The 17,945-nt window shown below is 37.3% G+C and overlaps 3 protein-coding genes across 4 annotated transcripts in view; 1 reads left to right on the top strand and 2 right to left on the bottom strand.

Annotated features, from left to right (window-relative positions):
• The window catches only part of LOC137979551 (spastin-like), a 14,753-nt gene extending 6,436 nt beyond the window's left edge, over positions 1 to 8,317 (bottom strand). The window contains exons 1-7 of one of the 2 annotated variants that reach the window (XM_068826825.1): positions 7,921 to 8,317; positions 5,655 to 5,747; positions 3,951 to 4,034; positions 3,503 to 3,828; positions 2,180 to 2,313; positions 987 to 1,015; positions 285 to 349 (exon numbers count right to left, since the gene is read on the bottom strand). In XM_068826825.1, the coding sequence (XP_068682926.1) occupies positions 285 to 349; positions 987 to 1,015; positions 2,180 to 2,313; positions 3,503 to 3,828; positions 3,951 to 4,034; positions 5,655 to 5,747; positions 7,921 to 8,254 (1,065 nt within the window). In that variant the 5' untranslated portion in view covers positions 8,255 to 8,317. The remainder of the gene's footprint in view (positions 1 to 284; positions 350 to 986; positions 1,016 to 2,179; positions 2,314 to 3,502; positions 3,829 to 3,950; positions 4,035 to 5,654; positions 5,748 to 7,920) is intronic. The other variant, XM_068826824.1, reaches the window with a different exon arrangement.
• Positions 8,318 to 9,577: 1,260 nt separating this feature from the next.
• On the bottom strand, positions 9,578 to 12,305 carry LOC137978838 (NF-kappa-B-repressing factor-like). Its single transcript, XM_068825942.1, has one exon. It carries the CDS (start codon positions 12,303 to 12,305, stop codon positions 11,343 to 11,345), a length of 963 nt encoding a protein of 320 aa, XP_068682043.1. The 3' UTR covers positions 9,578 to 11,342.
• Positions 12,306 to 12,368: 63 nt separating this feature from the next.
• LOC137979015 (uncharacterized) lies at positions 12,369 to 15,735 on the top strand. The gene is made up of 2 exons (XM_068826166.1): positions 12,369 to 12,843; positions 14,148 to 15,735. The coding sequence occupies exons 1-2, from the start codon at positions 12,414 to 12,416 to the stop codon at positions 14,672 to 14,674; spliced, it is 957 nt and encodes a 318-aa protein (XP_068682267.1). The 5' UTR covers positions 12,369 to 12,413; the 3' UTR covers positions 14,675 to 15,735.
• Positions 15,736 to 17,945: the final 2,210 nt, after the last annotated feature.

Here is a 17,945-nt window from a genome sequence, read left to right as displayed (position 1 = left end):
CATAATTCTCTCTTGACTTTAAAATACTGATTGTATCATTTCCAAAAAAATTTTTAGCAGGTTTGGAAGATCCTTTAACAAACATTTAGCTGCCCATAAGCCACTAAGATATACATTCAACTACTTCACACTAAGTAAAATTAATTCAAACATTAATAATAGTGGATGTAAATGAGTCTAATGAATAAAATTGGAAAAGAATGACTGGGGAAGGAACAGTTTTTACCCAAGTAGAGCTATAGTTCAATTATTGTAATCAAAGAGCAGTGAAATAGCAAGACTACCTCAGGCCTTAAGTATGGTAGGATGACAATTTCCTGAAGAAGTTTCTTGGCATTCTCTGCACCCGCTTTGTAAATGAAAAAATGACAAAATACCATTCAAACATATTTAGCAAATAAAAAATGCAACATAGAGGAATTATTGAAACCAAAGAGAGAAAATTGATTTTTTAACTATATTATTTATTGGAGACTTCCAATGTTAGTGAAAGTTTTTCACTGGAACTCTTTGCAAGGCTTTTTGCATTGTCTGTGCAAACAAAAGTCCTGGGACCCATCATCATTAGACCAAGATGCCTCAAATAAGGACATTTACAGACAATACAAAGGCAGAACCAGCTCACAATTCATGATAATGGCTGTTGTCAGGAAACACATCCTGGCTAACTTTTGTAATTTTTTGCCATATTGTGAAAATGATTCCTGATTTCCACCATCAAATTCCATTTTAATGTCCAATCTACATGTAATATATCCTATTTACTTAGTTCATCCAATTGGATGAAAATTACATTAAGGCCACAAAATAAATTCCCTCATTATTCCATCGTCTTGAAGTCAACATTTATTATTTCCTTCTCACAACTTGAGATAAGCCACTCTATAACCTATTGTAGCTCTTTGCTGCACCAAATATTCCTATAATCTTGCAAGACCTCAACACACAGGACGTTTTTGCCTGGGGCTCTTCTTTTACAAACTTACCTATGTCTTCAAAGTGTACCGGGGCCCCACTGGAAAACAAAAAGATATGAGATTTTCTTTTGTTGCTCAGGAAAGTACTGTGTGACTTGTCCTACATACTGATCGGTTTCATAATAACTGTTATTATTAGTTTGTCAAATTGATGTAATCAAATAATTTGGGTTAACATAATTAGAGAATAAATTAATAAATTTTGTTAGTGTTGTGATAGTAAGGTAAGGTAAGGAACTTTATTTAAGTGTCTAATCTTCTAGCGCTGTAGATCGAGCACTAATCGGGGACACTGTCAATTGAAATTAACAAGTTAATGCAAATCATTGACAAACTGATCATGTACATGCATTCTACTAAAGTTGCATTGTAATTTGCAGACAACACAAAGTGTCAAAGTTTTGACTTAATTGGGCATAAGAGCTTCATGTATTATTAATACTTCCTTAAAGTAGAGCAGGGTTTACATTAGAAGTCTGGACCCGAGTACCAGCAATTTGCCTGAAATAAATTAATTCTTGCCTTATTGTTGAGTATCATCTTCAAAAACCTTTTTTGCACAATTATCTCTCATCAGATCATTGAAATAAAGTGTATTTTTGTGAAAAAAGCACTTTTGGACACACATCTTTTACAACTTTCGAAAGTGACAAACCGCATGTTTGGAAGAACGTTAGTGTTGTTATCATGGTGAGCAAACAAAGATATTCATTAAGTCAGTAAATTACAGTGAGGACACTCGAACCATGAACACTTGATATTTTTTTGTACATTTTTTTAGTGACTATAGAATGTGGGCTCGTCCTTTTGACAAGAGTATTTAATGTTTTTACACTTACAAAATGCTATACATGTAACACTATACATCATAAGAAGACCATATATTTCTTCGTCGTCGAAAAAAACAATGTACACAAAAATGTCAAGTGTTTACGGTTCAAGTGTCCTTACTGTAACAAGCGATGGCAAAAGGTAAATTTTCACTCCAGAATGAAGAAAAATGGATTGATCAGCCCCTTGAAGCTCTTGACTCAGGGTACATTGGATTATAACTCAACATCAGGTACATGTACCCTTCCACTTGAAAAATTAATGAAAACCCTGGTTGGGGACTGAATATAATAATGTGGCTGTACTCACAACCCCAATAATTATTATTGGCTTTAAACATTTTACTTACACCTGGATAACTTAAGCATTACCTTTCCACAATTTCATCCATAATGTGATTTGCTAACTTAGAATCAACATTTTTCAGGTGTGAAACTTTCTTCTTGTTTTCATTTCCTTGCTTTGCTCTTTCATTATCAGCCGCAAGTCTTCCAGGTGGTTTTGTCTGAAAAATGTCAAAAATAACACAGACCAACATGAAAGGCTAGTATTCACAAAATCCTTCATGGAGCAGGGATGGTGCAGTCATTGTGGTGAAAGGACCCATTTTCTTTGCACAAGCCATACAATAAGCAAGGGAGCAAGTTCTCAACCATACTCTGCTCTGAGAGGTTTTTCTTGGGGTACGCCCGTTAATCCCCTCTCATCAAAAAAACACTGATTTGATTTAATTTTATCTGCTTTAAGATAATATTATTAGCAGTAGTTGTCTCCTAAAGGGCATTATCAAACCACAAAACACCAAAACAATGAGACAAGGCTTAAATTTGTATCCAAATTGTGCATTGAGACACCCATGACTGGAGACCAAGCCTTCCCTCCTTGTAGATGCCACAAAATTCTCAACAGGAACATCTGCTGAATTTGTTTCCTTGTGAGTTTCGGTGAGAAAAAAAAAATTGTTACGGTGTTTTAGAGTTTCGTTTGACTGTTTTGCTGTTATCTAGAGATTCTATTAGAGCACTGAATGCTTCACTTTTTAACTTAGAGACTTAATCACTTACTTAAACAACATAAGATTTCTCTGAATTTCTTGTTGTCCCAAGCCTATTTAGAAATTCCCAAGAATTCACAGTTTTCTAACTTAAATTTGCATGTTTGGGAAAGTAGGAATTCTTAGGAATTTTAAAATGCAGGGAATCCATTTTGCAAGGAATACAGTCATGTTCAAGGCCACCAGAGAATGTCCACGAGCTGCATGAAGAAGACTATTAGCCAACCCATCAAGTTCCCTCACCAATTCTAAAGGACTAACTATATTCACTCAGCATTCCACATTCACTATTGCAGGAAGGGCATCCACTTAGTTAATATAAAGAGATAAAGTTGGGGTCAGTACCAGCCTGACTCTAGTCGTTTTACAAACTTGGTTAATGTCAGGTCAGGTATTAATATCTTGGCTTTTGACCCACAACCAGCCTATCATCTGAGACACTGATCATCATTAATAAGTTTATGCTTACTTTTTTCCTGATACCAATTGCTCACAGCACTACTCTATTATTAAGGATTGAACAGGACGACAGAGAACATAAAATACATGATCAACTCACCAAATTCCTTTTGAAATTAAGATGAGTAAGAAAATGGATAAAGATCCCTTTTCCTTTTTTAAAGAGGTTTAAATTGCTTACATTTTGAGGGTTTCTTCTTGCTGCAACTGGACTCCGTCCTGAGACACTTGGCCTGACACTTGGCAAACCTGATGACGTGGCTGTCTTTTTTGTCACTGTTCTCCCATTGACTTTAGGAATTGTAGCAGATTTAGATGAAGTGTCTTTGGGATTTGATGTCTTCTTGCTCGAAGTACTGGCAGTGCTTTTTGAATTCAAAGTTTTATGAACATTATTTACATTTTTTGGCATAGCAGTGTCGTCAGCTTTAACTTCAGCAGTCATTTGCTCCACTAGTTTATTAGCTTCTTCTTGATTTATACTTGATGCTGACAACAACAGAGCAACTGGAAGGGTCAAACAGGTAAAATAAATTTTAAAATTATAATCTTGCGATTTATGAACCTTTCCTACATAACTGGACCATATGGTGGCTACCTAGGTAAAATATAATAGTTTTTTAGCATACCCAGCTCATCTAATCTGTCTCTAGTATTTTCCAGGTTTGATCTCATTTTCTCTTGAAGTCTTCTTCCTTTTTCCCACTCGTCTCCTGAAACAGTAAACAACAACAACAAGTTTTATTACCATTTTTTGTTAACATATTGCAATCAAAATAAACAATAGTATTATTAATACTAAAATTTAGTAGTAGATCAATCAAAATAGCTCACAAGAGCTAATCTAGATGAGTGAAAATAAATCATATTGATTAATTGAATCCGTTGGTGAGCAGTTAAGCTTGAAAAAGACAAAGGAATAGATACTATAACGAGATAAGATAAACTAACAGCAAATAACATCACTACATTATGCAATTTTCACGTATGACAAAAACAGTCAGAAATAAACCGTAAGACAGCTTAGAAAATTCTTCCTTAGAAAAGGTCTATTTTTTCTTTGTTCACAGGCTAATATTAAATTATTCCCTTTTAAATTAAGATAGACATCACAAAAATTTTTCAAAAGAGGGCTTTAAAAGTATTCCATACAAAAAAACATTTATGAGTTGTATATAACTAACACGTGTTCCTATCTTCTCTGTAGATTTAAGGAGAATAAAGCACTATTAACTTAAGCAATCATGCATGCATGTGCATGTCACATAATAAATCATCTTCCTAGTTCATTAGATGATGACTTACATGTATGTCTTCCTCCATTTATTGGCTTCATCTTGATTACAGGTATAAGAAGTGCATTTTACTTAAAATGTTCCAAGTTTTTACGAGTACTGCCCCTATTCAAATTTCAGAGCTATTCTCTAAATCATCTACATCCACAAGAGTTAGAAATCAATATCAATAGGGTTTTCGCTAATTATAGGTGTCCAGTAATTTGGAATTTTATAAATAAAAAAGTTGAATTTAACAGCAATGCTACAGAAGCTTTTAAATTGATTTTAAGAAAGCAATCAAACGACTTGCTTCAATTTTCTTTTAGTAAAGGAGCAACTGTGATGTCTAATAAGGAGGATAATTTTATTTATTTTTAGGACATACAGAAGTTAAGAAGTAAAGAAGCAACTACGATTTCTAACAAGAAGGATAATTTTATTTATTTTTAGGACATAATTAATAGTTTCATAATAATTAATCTTCTATTTCCATTTAGAACTTACGATTTTAGATTACATTATATCACAGGTCCACATCAGCCTTTTAATTGGCTGCCATTCTTATAATTATGTAAATAATCTTGTAACTTTGCTTACAGTATATATGACCCGACCTGCATTATCAAATAAAGGATTGATTGATTGATTGATTGATTAACTGACTGACTCATTGATTGAAAACCCTTATGTTCCTTCCAGCATAACACAGAGAGGATGAAATTTATCAGGGATACAGAATGGAAAAAAATAATAATAATGACAGTTACTATAAATAGGCCAATATGTCATAAAAAGGACAAAATAAAAATCAGCCAAATTAAGTTTCATGATTGACTGTTGCCATTATTACCAAGTGACCTTTAAATACAAAGAACATGATTATAGAAAAAATGTTGTGTTTATAACCATAATAATGTCAGTAAGGCCAAATAGATCTTTTAACTTTGCTGTACTCTATTTACGCAAGTATAGCAAAACTTTTGACAATAAATAAATAGTCAAATAAATGAATAAAATAACAATATTAATGTTAATTATTAAAGTAGAGTAACAAACCTTCTTCATCACAACTGATTTGCAGACCAACTTCTAACTCATGGATTCCTTTTCGGTAATAGTCTACTGCTCTTTTTTTAGTTGTCAAGCCTCCTTTGAACAAAAACAGTATTGACCTCTTACTAACCAAGGGCAAGGGCTGCACTGGGGAATACTGGCCCGAGGTTGTGGCAGTGTTCTGTCCGTACAAAAATAAATCAAGGGCCAATATTCCCCAGTACAGACCCGAGCAGGTAAGGTTAGTAAGTTGTTTATTATGTGGTATAGTTTCTTCAAGCAATCAGATGCCTCTCCGCGTGGTGAATTTTCGTAATCTTCGTCTTCCATCAACAAACTTTGAACAGTAACCTTCTACGTGTAAAACTAAATTCCGCTTGCTATTATTGTGCTGTCGAGACGAAGAGAAGGAGAAGAAGACAAATCTGATCAAGATCCATTAGCTAATTGCCAAACCCAGATTGTTTACTGGCTATGCTGCTATCCTGATGTTTATAAAATATTCATCAAGTGAAACATGCATATGTAGGAAGGTGGTGGGTTCAGGGTTCTCCCTAGTTTTCAGCGCAACAGGTATGGCTCCTTTTCACACTGGACGTTCTGCAAAGGATAAGCGACTTCTGAGCATTTGCAGGCGGTAATAAGTGCTCTTACAAGCGGTAAATTTTACCGGTTACTGCCTGACAAGGAGAACCCTGTGAGTTTACAAATTTACAATGACATGCTGTACCAGTCATTATACAAATGCTGGATAATGACTTATGTCTGGAAGGGGGCAGGGGGTTGGGGAAGGCTAGTCAAACTACAGATTTAGGGTTTAAGACATCGTACTTCCTTATGGTACCCTTTCACACTGCCATCTTGGACCTAACCATGGTAAATGGATATCTTTTAATTTGCAGATATTATACCAACATTTTTTTTCCAGGAATTGAAAGCAAATTTTGAAAAAGGCATGTGTACAAGGTGGATATGTGGCTAAAGTGCCTCAACGGCAGCTTGTGTTCAGGGTGTGCGGAAAACAAAGACCTGGAAAACGAAGATCAAAGACCCGGAAAATGAAGACCCCCCAGAAAAACATAACAAACCAAACAGCAAATAACAAAACACATCGATCATTCATATTATTAAAAACAATCTCTACATACCGACCTACGTATGTGGAAAATGAAGACCCTACCGTAATTCACAAGAGATATCTTATCGATCGTTTTAAATAACATAAATGATGTTTTTTGTCATTTGCTGTTTGATACATGTATGTTATCTTTTTCTGGGGGGTCTTGGTTTTCCAGGTCTTTGGTCTTCGATCTTTGTTTTCCAAATCGTCATTTTACGCACACCCAGCTTGTTTTGAATAATAACATTAGCGTCCAAGGATCCTGACAGTGTGTAAATATTCATATTCTTTCATGGGTGAAGACTGGCGGGTCTAAAACATAGGTCACAGGTCAGTGTACATGTTGCTGTGCTACAGATATAAAATAAACAACACCAAAAGTGTCTCCTAGCCTTAATCACTGTACAAAAATGTTCTTTTTTCAGGTCTTGGGGAAACTTTTGGCTCGTAGTTATCAGTGGAGCATGGAGTTGTGGGAATATGACCTGTGGAATATGACCATTCAATCAGAAGACAAAAATCCTTGGTGTCTGATTTGATGGTAAAAGAAGACTAAAAATGGAAATTAGTCACACTTCAGGAAGAGAGTCTTGCAAGTGGCCATTTGATATCAAGTACAATTCCCCCTCAATTCATGTACAAATAATTATTCCCTCCATGTTTTTTATCTTAAAAGGGGAGAGGACAAAACGTGGAGCCCTAATCCATGGAGTACCCTATGGAGTACCCAAATGGAGCACCCTAAAAATACTATTTCAAATGAGTACTGTTGATCAATGTGTTAGCAGCATTTCAAATAGTGCTGACTTAAGCCTCACCACCCATTTTAAACAGCATCGTTCAACAGTATTTAGTCTAAGCACCCATTTTAAAAAGGTTAGCTTACATGAAGTAATTGGCCATCACAACAATAATCGAAAGCTAACCTTTTTAAAATGGATGCTTAGACTTAAATACTGTTGAACAATGCTGTTTAAAATGGGTGTTGAGGCTTAAGTAAGCACTATTTGAGATGCTGCTTACACATTGATCAACAGGACTCATTCGAAATAGTATTTTTAGGGTGCTCCATTTGGGTAGTCCATGGAGTAGGGCTCCGCGTTTAAATTGTCCTCTCCCTCTTAAAAGCTGATTACTTCCAATTTCTACCTCCTTCTTCGTCAATTTCCAAAGCCTTTGCTATGTAACTGTAAGCTTGTTTATGATGCGCTCTGAGATTAATTATATCCTCCGGTAAGTCATCGTCTGTTTCATCAACAGAGATCTCACGTTTCTTTATAGGTTTTGAAGGAGCTCGTGATGCCATGATAACACGCGATCGTCCTGTACTTTTAGCAGCTCCTTCCAGGATCGCCGCCTTCTTCCTCTTTTTAGTCCCAAATAGGTTTGACCAAAGCAGTGTCACAAATAAAAAACAAACGGCCTTCCATACTGAAACGAATGGATAAGCTACTAGCGAGAGATACGTTCCATTTCGATGCATTTAGCTCACAAGAGGAAAAGTAAAAGCGACATTTTTCAGAGCAAGTAAAATTGGGACAGCGGTATTGCCCTAAGCTGCGTAGGTGCATTAAATATTAGTGATTGATCACTTTAATCCATTGTGTACGGTTGTTATTCCAAGAGCGGACCTCCATTCTCTCTTGGTTATTCGTATTACTTTTGCCAATTGAGGGGCTTTACTTACAAATACTTGGGGCTCTTTGAATTATGCAGACGGTTTGGTGACTTCGGCAGGTACAAAACACAGGTCACAGGTCATTGTTTTACCAATACAGAAAGTATCCTAAACATTCATAAAAGCTAACCTTAGGCCTAAAAACGTTTTTAGGCTTAATTAGGCCTAAGGTTAGCATTTATGAATGTTTAGGATACTTTCTCTATTGGTAAAACAATGACCTGTGACCTGTGACCTGTGTTTTGTACCTGCCGCCTTGGTTTCAAGAGGGGCTTCGTAACCCCCCTTGAATATTCCTCAGGCAGCCCAAACTATTACAATTATAGAGTTCATATGGGAAATCAATTTCAAAACATAAATTGGCTCGTCTTGGTTTTTACTTGATTTTTGGGGTGAAAACACTCTCTCAAGAAACAATACAACCATGTCAACCTAACACTTTTGGGTTTCCTTTCTGTTTATGTTCTCTTCATTGCTTTCAATAATATTTATTTAATTAATGGTCATAGTCTATTAATAAAATTATGCATACTTCTTTAGGTTGCAACAAGTTCTAACAGTGTTGTGAGTTTGGGCTGCCTATGACGTAAACCCGTTGTTCTTTTAAGGGTGTCTGGTGTTGTCATTGCATTGTTATCAGTGTGACGTTACCCAGTCTGTCAAAACTCTGACGTTGATCTTTTTACCTTTCCCTGTCACTACAACATCGATCACTACAATGCTCGCATACTTACAAAATTTAAGTCTTCTGTAAATTAAAATGGTGCTGACAGCTTTTTTCCCTTAAAACCAACCAGAATCATTTGTGTTATTAAAATGTAGTCTATTTATCATGTAGGTATATCTGTTAAGGGAATTTGCATGCATGCACACCAATCAATAAAACCTGGAATAGTCAGAACCAAACCAGTAGCCATACATGTGGACATTTTGCAGAAAAGTGTACATATATAAATGCAGTGTACATATATATTCAGGGACAGAAATCAGTGATGCAAGAAAACAGAAAAACCGTTTAAGAATCCTTAAACTGGTTGGGGGTAAACCAGTTGGCTATGTACAAGAGCAATAAAAAAGTGTTTTTTTTTTAATTACATTTATTTTTTAATTACAGTAACAACATAATACACCACTTAAGAAACTTAAAAGAAGAAAAACGTTACAAACAGATTACAATATTGCGTCACAATGACCGATAAGGGGGTACCTAATTGCTTGTCAAAAAGGGAGGGGGGGGGGGAAATCGGATTAGATAACCAAATTACATGACAATAGCCAGAAAAAAAATATAGAGGGAAGAAAAAAAGGAGAAAACATTCAGACAGTCACCGCAACTGAATTATTTTGTGCCACTTCTTTTCGAATAATTTTTGCCTTCCTATTGTGACTGAAATTTGTTTTTCTAGCTGTAAATTAATTTTAATCTGATAAAGGTATTCTAATATCGAAGGTTTAGTATTGTTGAACTTACAGCTAAAAATATAGTACCTCAGAGCTAGAAGTAGACAGTGGTTAACTAAAATTTCTCCCCTCGGGGATAAACCAGTTGGCTATTTACAAGAGCAATAAAAAAGTTGACCAAAGGGACTACCAGGATCAAATTCAACTAATGCAAGTGCCCGAATCACAAAGCTGCACTGCCTACCATAACGATACAATGATACCCCGATAGTTTTCAGATTCCTGCTTTGGACAAGCAGTGAGCATGAGAATTGTTCAACCCTGAACCATATTCTGATCCTTTCCATAGTCTGATCCTTTCCTACCAGAGACATTAGGTCTGCCGACTGGTACAGGTTTGTTTATTTTAGTCAGCATGGGGAATTAGGTTATTCTTGGTAGATTTTGGCCTTGCTTTAACCAACTGAAAGTCATTTCAATAGTGTTTCCATCTTCAAAAAAAGGGTCAACAATATCTTTTACTTTGTTTGCAGTTGAGGATATCATAGGTTGTTTGAAAGTGCTGTTGATTTTCTCATCAGGCCATTTTCACTGCCTCTTTTCAAGCCTAATGAACCTGAGCATTGACTACTACCATTTATAAACAGTTCTTGATTGTACTATATACTATATACTATATACTATATACTATATACTATATACTAGTGCATTTTTTTATCACTTCCCTCTTGTTTTACCCATGAACTTGTTGAAGTATTTTGTCTTCACACATATTAATAACACTCTCTAAGTACTAAAATATATTTTTCAATTCAAGAACAGATTCAGCCTGTCTATGACAACCAGAGCGAAAATGATATGTGGATGTTCAGAAAGCAAAAACAAGTATTTACTCTTGAAAACTGAGTTTGAAGTAGCCCACTTGCAGTTTTCCACCTTGCAAAATCCATATTTCTATGTACAAGTAAGCAGAGCACCTCAAGTAAACTTAAACGAGCAATGCACCTCATGCAAGCAAAAAACCTTGAGCAAAACAAGTAGCCTACTGTAAAGCATGCAAAAGATGTGACAAATGCAAGCCACCGCAATATAAAAGTTAGTTTTAGGTGCAAGGCAGTCTTCATAATTTCACTTGAAGTAGTTCTGTGGTAAGCCTTATTTTTGTGGGTTATAACAGTGATCAGCTGTGACTTTTATGGTAACTCTACTTGACCATTGTCTCCTTTTGATAAGCATATTGCGTATGTATCACTGTGTCCCCTAATCATATTTATGTAAAATTCATGAACCACTATGAGAGTCTGTTAAAGGCCAACCTTAAACCGACAGGCTTTTCGACCGTTTGTTATGGAAATTCACATTAGTTATTATAGCGATCTGATTGGATAAAACTCAGCTTTGGCTGGATTTTGCACGCAGTGCCTGTCAGGTGAAGGTGAGCCTTTAAGATAAAGTAAGACAACGTTTTGTGCTTTGGAATTCAATTGAAAGGTCAGCGCTTACAGACAACAATGTATCTATCCTTATCTCTACCAAATGACCTATGTTTTAACCCATATCGTTTTGAAATTTCGTGTACAACAGCTCTGTCTTCTTTTGTTAGCTCCGCAGAAAACTTAAGTTGTTGATCAGTGCTAGATAAAAAGGACTTAAGAGTTTCATGGACAGAAGATTTTTTCACATCTGAGCCCTGGGTAGGCTTCTTACATCCGAAACCGAGCTTTCCATCAGTACCCGTTGCTAAGACTGGCTCAGCGCGACCTTGACAGTCCTTGCCGACTCCTCCGATGCCCGACCATCCCATTTTCCGAAGCATTTGATTCCCGATGTTATCATCGGATATACTCGCTGCTTTGTTGTAAGCTTTCGACACCAAATCGCTCTTTGACAGGCATGGCGCCGACTCATGTTCCCACGAAGGTGTTTTATAATTAACGATGGGCTGACGAGCACGAAGAATTATCAAAGCGTTTTCTGCAGCATTTCTTTTCGCCTCTTTCTTTCCTTGACCTTCACCGGTGGCGATCAGTTTACCGTCAATAACCACCGCAAACGAATTGAAAGCTGTTTTGTCAGTCACGCCGAGATCTTCAAATAATATTGTCTTTTTAGACTTTTGCGCACTCTCGTTAATAATAATTACTGGATTATAGATCGTTTTGTCGTCCTCTTGTTCTCGTTCGTAGATTTTGAAGTTGTTAATTAAAGGCTTTGGCTTTCCTTTAGTCTTATCCGGCAGTGAAATGGAGGGACCTTTGGATTCGAGATCTTTAACAAGATCCTCTGTTTTGGGCGGGTATCTGCAACCTAGAAACTTCATATTTGCCCAAACCATTGAGAGAGCCACGAGTCGATCATTAGGATAATGGCCTTTCCAAGCTTCAATAAACTGACATCTCGCTTTCCACTGAAAGTCACTTTCCCACAAACATTTCATACACCGCTTGGCCGCCATGATTTTGGTGTCAACATACATGAGCAACCTCTTGCGGTCTTAATCTGTTTGCTGACCCGTGAATGAGCCATCCACAAACATGGCCGCCGATCCGAGAAAATCGACAAAATGATAAGATTTGAGATGTTTGGCGTTCGGATTTTTAAACCGAATAATGTTCTTATCTCTTTGTTCTCAAACAAACACTCGTTGTCCTTGGTAGGTCGCTCTAGTCCAGAAAATACCCTATCGAGAAGTGTTCATTGTAATGTTTCGGTCTGCCAAGGATTGGCAAGAAGATTTAGCAGTGAGAAAAATTCAGAGCAGGCTAAAATACAAGCTGAGGCACCTGCAGATGCTTCTTCTCATCACCATCACACCATCACCATATTACAGAGACTTCATGATCTGGAAGAGTCGTTCCGGGTCAGGGGACATTCCGTTCTTAGATGGGGCCTGAGTGTTCTTGTTGTGGCTGGGTTTATGATTTACGTGTTTCGTGAGCCGTTGAGAGAAAACGTCGCGGATGAAGTAGCAGATGTTGCTAGTAGATCTTTAGGTAAGACTGCAAGCGATCGATGAGTCGCTCGCTAGCGGGCGTGGCGTTCTCTCGGCTGGTATTTTTAGAGGTCACAGGTCATTGTTTTACCAATACAAAAAGTATCCTAAACACGCATGAAGGCTAACGTCAGACCTAAACAAACGTTTAAGGCCAAATGTTAGCTTTTTTGAATGCTGAGGATACCTTCTGTATTGGTAGAATAATGACCTTTGACCTGTGACCTGTAAAAAAATACCAGCTAGCATTCTCTCGGATCTTTGAGGAACAATAGCGATATTTCTTGTTTACAAACATTGATGTCACATTTCTTTTGATATTCAAATGTGCCAACCACAGAACAAAAGAAGTCATTGATTCAACAGCCAATTAGGTTCTGGTTGGCATATTAATAACAATGGAAACATCGCTATTCTCTGGGTAAGATAGGGTGGGGTTGGGAGTCTTGATTGGGAGAAGTAGCCGGAGGCGAAGTAGTGCCTGTGGAATCTTTTATAGAAGATATTTTGCTCAGCTTCCCTATCACGGTAACGAAGAGATGATATTTACGGAAATCCAAAGGAGATCAATGTGGATCGGTAGACCTAGAGTGTCTTACAGAAACAGTATAGAGCATTTAGGTTTGGAGAAGTTGCAAGACTCAGGATAGAGCAATGTCAACAGTAGGTTGTTGAAGCAATGACAACCTTACAACCTCAACTAAAACATCAATTGAAATCATGTGCATGTGGGAGAAGTATCCTCTACTCGAACTGGTTTGAAAGATATATAATGAATAACTCACTGCTGTATGATCATGTTGTCGACTAAATCTTAAATTTGGTCATTTTGCATTGTGTTTTTTGCAAAGTACAGTAAAGAAATGTTAAAAAAATTCGAGCCACACATGCAACACGATTGTTTTTTCCTCACTGGAATATTTGCGATAAAAGCTAGACGGCGTGAAGGTCATCGCAGTTATTTCTAACTTGGGTTTCATGTCCTTTGTACAGTCCAAATATATAACATTTCATATTTCTAAAATCACTGATTTTATTCACCTCTTACGGGGTGTAATCTGGACTCACAATTGACCAACTCCCAGCTTGCTCGATAGCTCAGGTTGCAGAGCAAGTGCAGCGCATCTCGCGGTCATGGCTTTGAATTCCGTTCAAGCCTGGCCGCCCTTTGGATAAAAATCAAAGCTCAAAATTTTGCCAGTCAGGTGTTAAGCAAACACACTTTCAAAATCTGAAGAAAAAAGGGGAAATGATTCTTTTCATCACCGGGGCACTTTGTTTTTTTTATATTTTTTTTCGGTTTAGCTGATCAGAATGTAATCCAAAAAGCCGATGAAGTCACAAGAGCGGTTCTACAAGATGTCCTTCATGATCCAGAGATCACAAAGCTAGCAAGCACCTTTGTAATGGAAGTCCTTAACAGAGACGATGTCAGAGCTGCCGCGATACAGTTGACCCAACACGTACTTAGCGATCCAACAACACTGGGAAGAATATCAGAGCTTGCAAAGAGCACACTATCGGACTTACTAACCAATCAGGAAACGCGGGTTCTTCTGCTGTCTTACGTCAAGGCACTGATTCTTGACCAAAGCACAAAAGATGCTTGCAAAGTTCTTCTTGAAGAGCTTGTCAGAGATCCGGAAGTAAAGAATTTTATGGCGACATCACTTGGCGAACTTGTCCTGTCATCAGTTGTGAAAAGCAGCGCAGCTGAGCTCGGTAAAAGTGTCACCCACCAAGTGGTCAATGATGCGCTAATTCAGGAGGAAACTGGTAACTTTCTATGGAGGACTGTCAAGAAAACTTTTACCCCAGGGTGGTTAGGTTAGGATTGAAAGTCACCATTTTGAATTAATGTGTTTTGTCTTTCTTAACAACTCTGTTGATCTCTCAATTTCTAGAGCGTGTTTGGACACATTATCCTAAGAGTAAGGTGAAAGTACGGTTTGAATTTGCAGAATGTAATATTCTCACTGAAGTTCAAAGTCCCTTTTACTGAGTACATAAAAATAGTCTGGGACCAGGCTCTGCAGTTGAGGTTATGGAGCGAAAAGGAACGTGTCGAAAAAAGAATTGGCAAGCGAAGCGAGATGAGCGGGGGATTGGGGACCGTTAGCAAGGTTGCAATGGCCGGTAGCCGGCCAAAACCACCAGCTGGTAAGCCATCTTCAACCGGCTACTTTCGTCTCATTTTACTACCAGTCAAGATGAAAAATCTTACACTTGCTCAATTATCATCGACGAAACGAGTGGAATTGGCTGCATATTTTAAGAAGGTTAAACAAGAGAAATCACGACAATACTACTCAGGAGGATACAAATAGAATAGCAACACCCGAAACACACCCGAAAAGTTTCGGAACTTTCTAGAAACAGCCCCTCCCCTCTCCCAAGGCCGCCGGAACTAAAAATGCGCTCGGTTTAAAGCTCTGGCCAAACGAGAGCGAGAGTTGATGAGAGCTTAAACTGTTGAGAGCTCATGGGAGTCGATTAGAGTGATCGAGAGTTGGCCAAACGAGAGCGAGAGTCTGTCGAGAGTTTCACGTACAAACCATCAATTAATTAATGCTTTCGACGATATCACGGTCTCACTTCAACCGATCTGAATATACATTAATTAATATGCAGAAAGAACTGATTTTTACGTAGTGAACCTTGAAGAAAAAGGTTCTGCGGAATATGCCCCTTGCGTGACCGTGTCACATGCCCTTGTCAAAATGGTTGTGCTACAAAATAGAAGCCAGAAATGGAATTAGTAAGAATGTGAATTTTGAGGCCACTGACATTTAGATGAGAGAATTTACAGCGACTTTATTGCTTAAAAAAATAACTGAGAAGCTGCTGGATGCATCCAGCACAAATCCTTTTACATTTTTAAAACTTTCAAACCGCTTAAAAATCATACACTTAAACGTCAGGGCCTTAAATACCATTTCATCCCGAATTTCAGAGTAACTACAAAAAGGCTGATATCTTCGAGACATTAAATTTAAAGCTAAAATACATAACATATACGGATATATAACTAGGAGTATGATAATTAATTGAAAAGAAGAGCGGCTGTACAAAATGCGGCTCTGGATTCTCATTTTAAAACCTGTAAACTCAGTGGTACGGATAAAATCAGGTGGCGCATTCCACAATTTAGCTGATAAGTAAAAAAAAAACCTAAGACCATAAATTGTTGTTCTAGGGTTTACTGAGGGTCTGAATGTAATTTCCACGAAGATAATAAGAAGAAGACCAGAGAGAAAACTTATTTTTCATACAAGCAGGAAAATCATTAAAAATTAAACAGACTTTTATACAGTAATATGAGGAAGTTTTGAATGCGCTTATTGCATAGAGATGTCTTAAGCGACAAGACCATTGTAGTAAGACAAGTAATCTGTAAGTATAAATCTAAGTATTCACTTATTTAGCGCATCTGTTTCTCCGTATTGCGACTCAATGCATGAAGTGTGGAAGTTCTAAAATCTGAGACTGCAAATTTCAGTTTTATATCTCCAGAGCCCTTCGACATCAGCTGCAAAAGTTTATTTAGTTATATTAGTTATGTTGAATTGAGTACGTTTCCCTGATCTAAATTTCACTAATGTAGCTCTTTATTGCTGACAGTTGTAAGCTAAGGTCGTCTTAAATTAACGAAATCTTCTAAAAGTGCACCTCATGATCTGGAAAACAAGCACGGTAACCCCCCATTTTTTTCGCCTTTTTGGCAAAAGTAGATCATTACCTTTCTGCGTGGCAAGTTTTAAAATATTCTGTACGTGGGAACATTTTGGGCGCGAACGCCCTTAAAGTGCTACTATGATCAAAGAATCACTTCTTCAGATTTTTGAAAGTGTGATTGCTCAGCACTTGACTGGGAAAATTTTAAGCTTTGATTTTTATCCAAAGGCTATTTACTTTTGAGTGTAAGTTTTGGATTTCACGGTCCGCGATTACTCACGTTCCAAAATGGCCGACTGGACCTCAGAGGGTTGGATCTAGGGAAAAGTGACGTCCTGTACTCACAAGCTTAAAATTTCAGCGTGTAAACGCAGCTTATTATATATGCAAAACACGAGTTTAAAAGTCTGAAAGCCCGAAACTTCCGTGCTGCATATTAATTCAACTTCATACACACGCATTGCATTCTTAAGCTATTGAGTCTTTGAAGTCATTTTCTCCTCGATCCAGCTCTCTCAAGAATCAAAGTTAGTAATGGCGGACCATTAAAAAGGAAAATTCCATTTAAAATAAACAGGTGTCTTTTGATATCAAGACTTGAAACTTCGATCAGTTCCTGTTTGGTTAGCATAGTTTTGAAATCCAAAGAAAAATAAAAATGGTTTTTTGGTCATAGTAGCACTTTAAGGACGGTGCCTACTATTGTTATTGCGCATACGTTCTGCGCATCTCGAGATACTCGGATTCCCTACGGCTGGTGCTTATAGTACAGGGATATTTTGCACGGTTCAAAACTATGCAGAGAAAGCAGAACTTAGCAAGTGATCTTGGTATCCAAAAAGAAAATTTTGGGTAACCACGCATTTTTTAGAGATCATTAAGCCATACACCGTGCTTTAATTACCTTCGAAAAATGAGTGGTTACCCCCAATTTTCTTTTTTCGGGTTTCAGTAACACTTGTTCAGATCTGCTTTTCCTGCATATTCAGTAAACCGCGCAAAAATATCTTTGAATTAGAAGGAACCGTCCTTAAAACGTTACCTATCAACTTTAATTTAACTACACGTTCACCTGCTAAATGACATTAAATCAACTATCGTGCTTTGTCGTCAACTAATCAAAAGAAAGTCAAAGCTGTTTTCTTTAGTACACCAGTTATAGCTATCGGCAGCACTGATCATCCACTGGAACAACTGGTTGAAAGATTGTTATTGTCTTCTTTCTGCCACGATAGTAGAAAGTGCAATCCCCTTTAGGAGCCCGTTCACATTCGATTTCGCAGTAAGAAATCTACAATGATTTGAGAAACCTGCGTTTGTTTATAAGGCAAAAAATGTAAAACCTTGCTTATTAGCTCAAAATACCAAAAGTTATGCAATTTCGTTCACAGGCCCCTCTCTATCCTCTGGTAGGGGAAATGAAAGAGA

The sequence above is a fragment of the Montipora foliosa genome, chromosome 12 (assembly GCF_036669935.1).
Source record: "Montipora foliosa isolate CH-2021 chromosome 12, ASM3666993v2, whole genome shotgun sequence".
Classification (NCBI taxonomy): domain Eukaryota; kingdom Metazoa; phylum Cnidaria; class Anthozoa; order Scleractinia; family Acroporidae; genus Montipora; species Montipora foliosa.
This window is presented reverse-complemented; position numbering and strand designations above follow the sequence as displayed.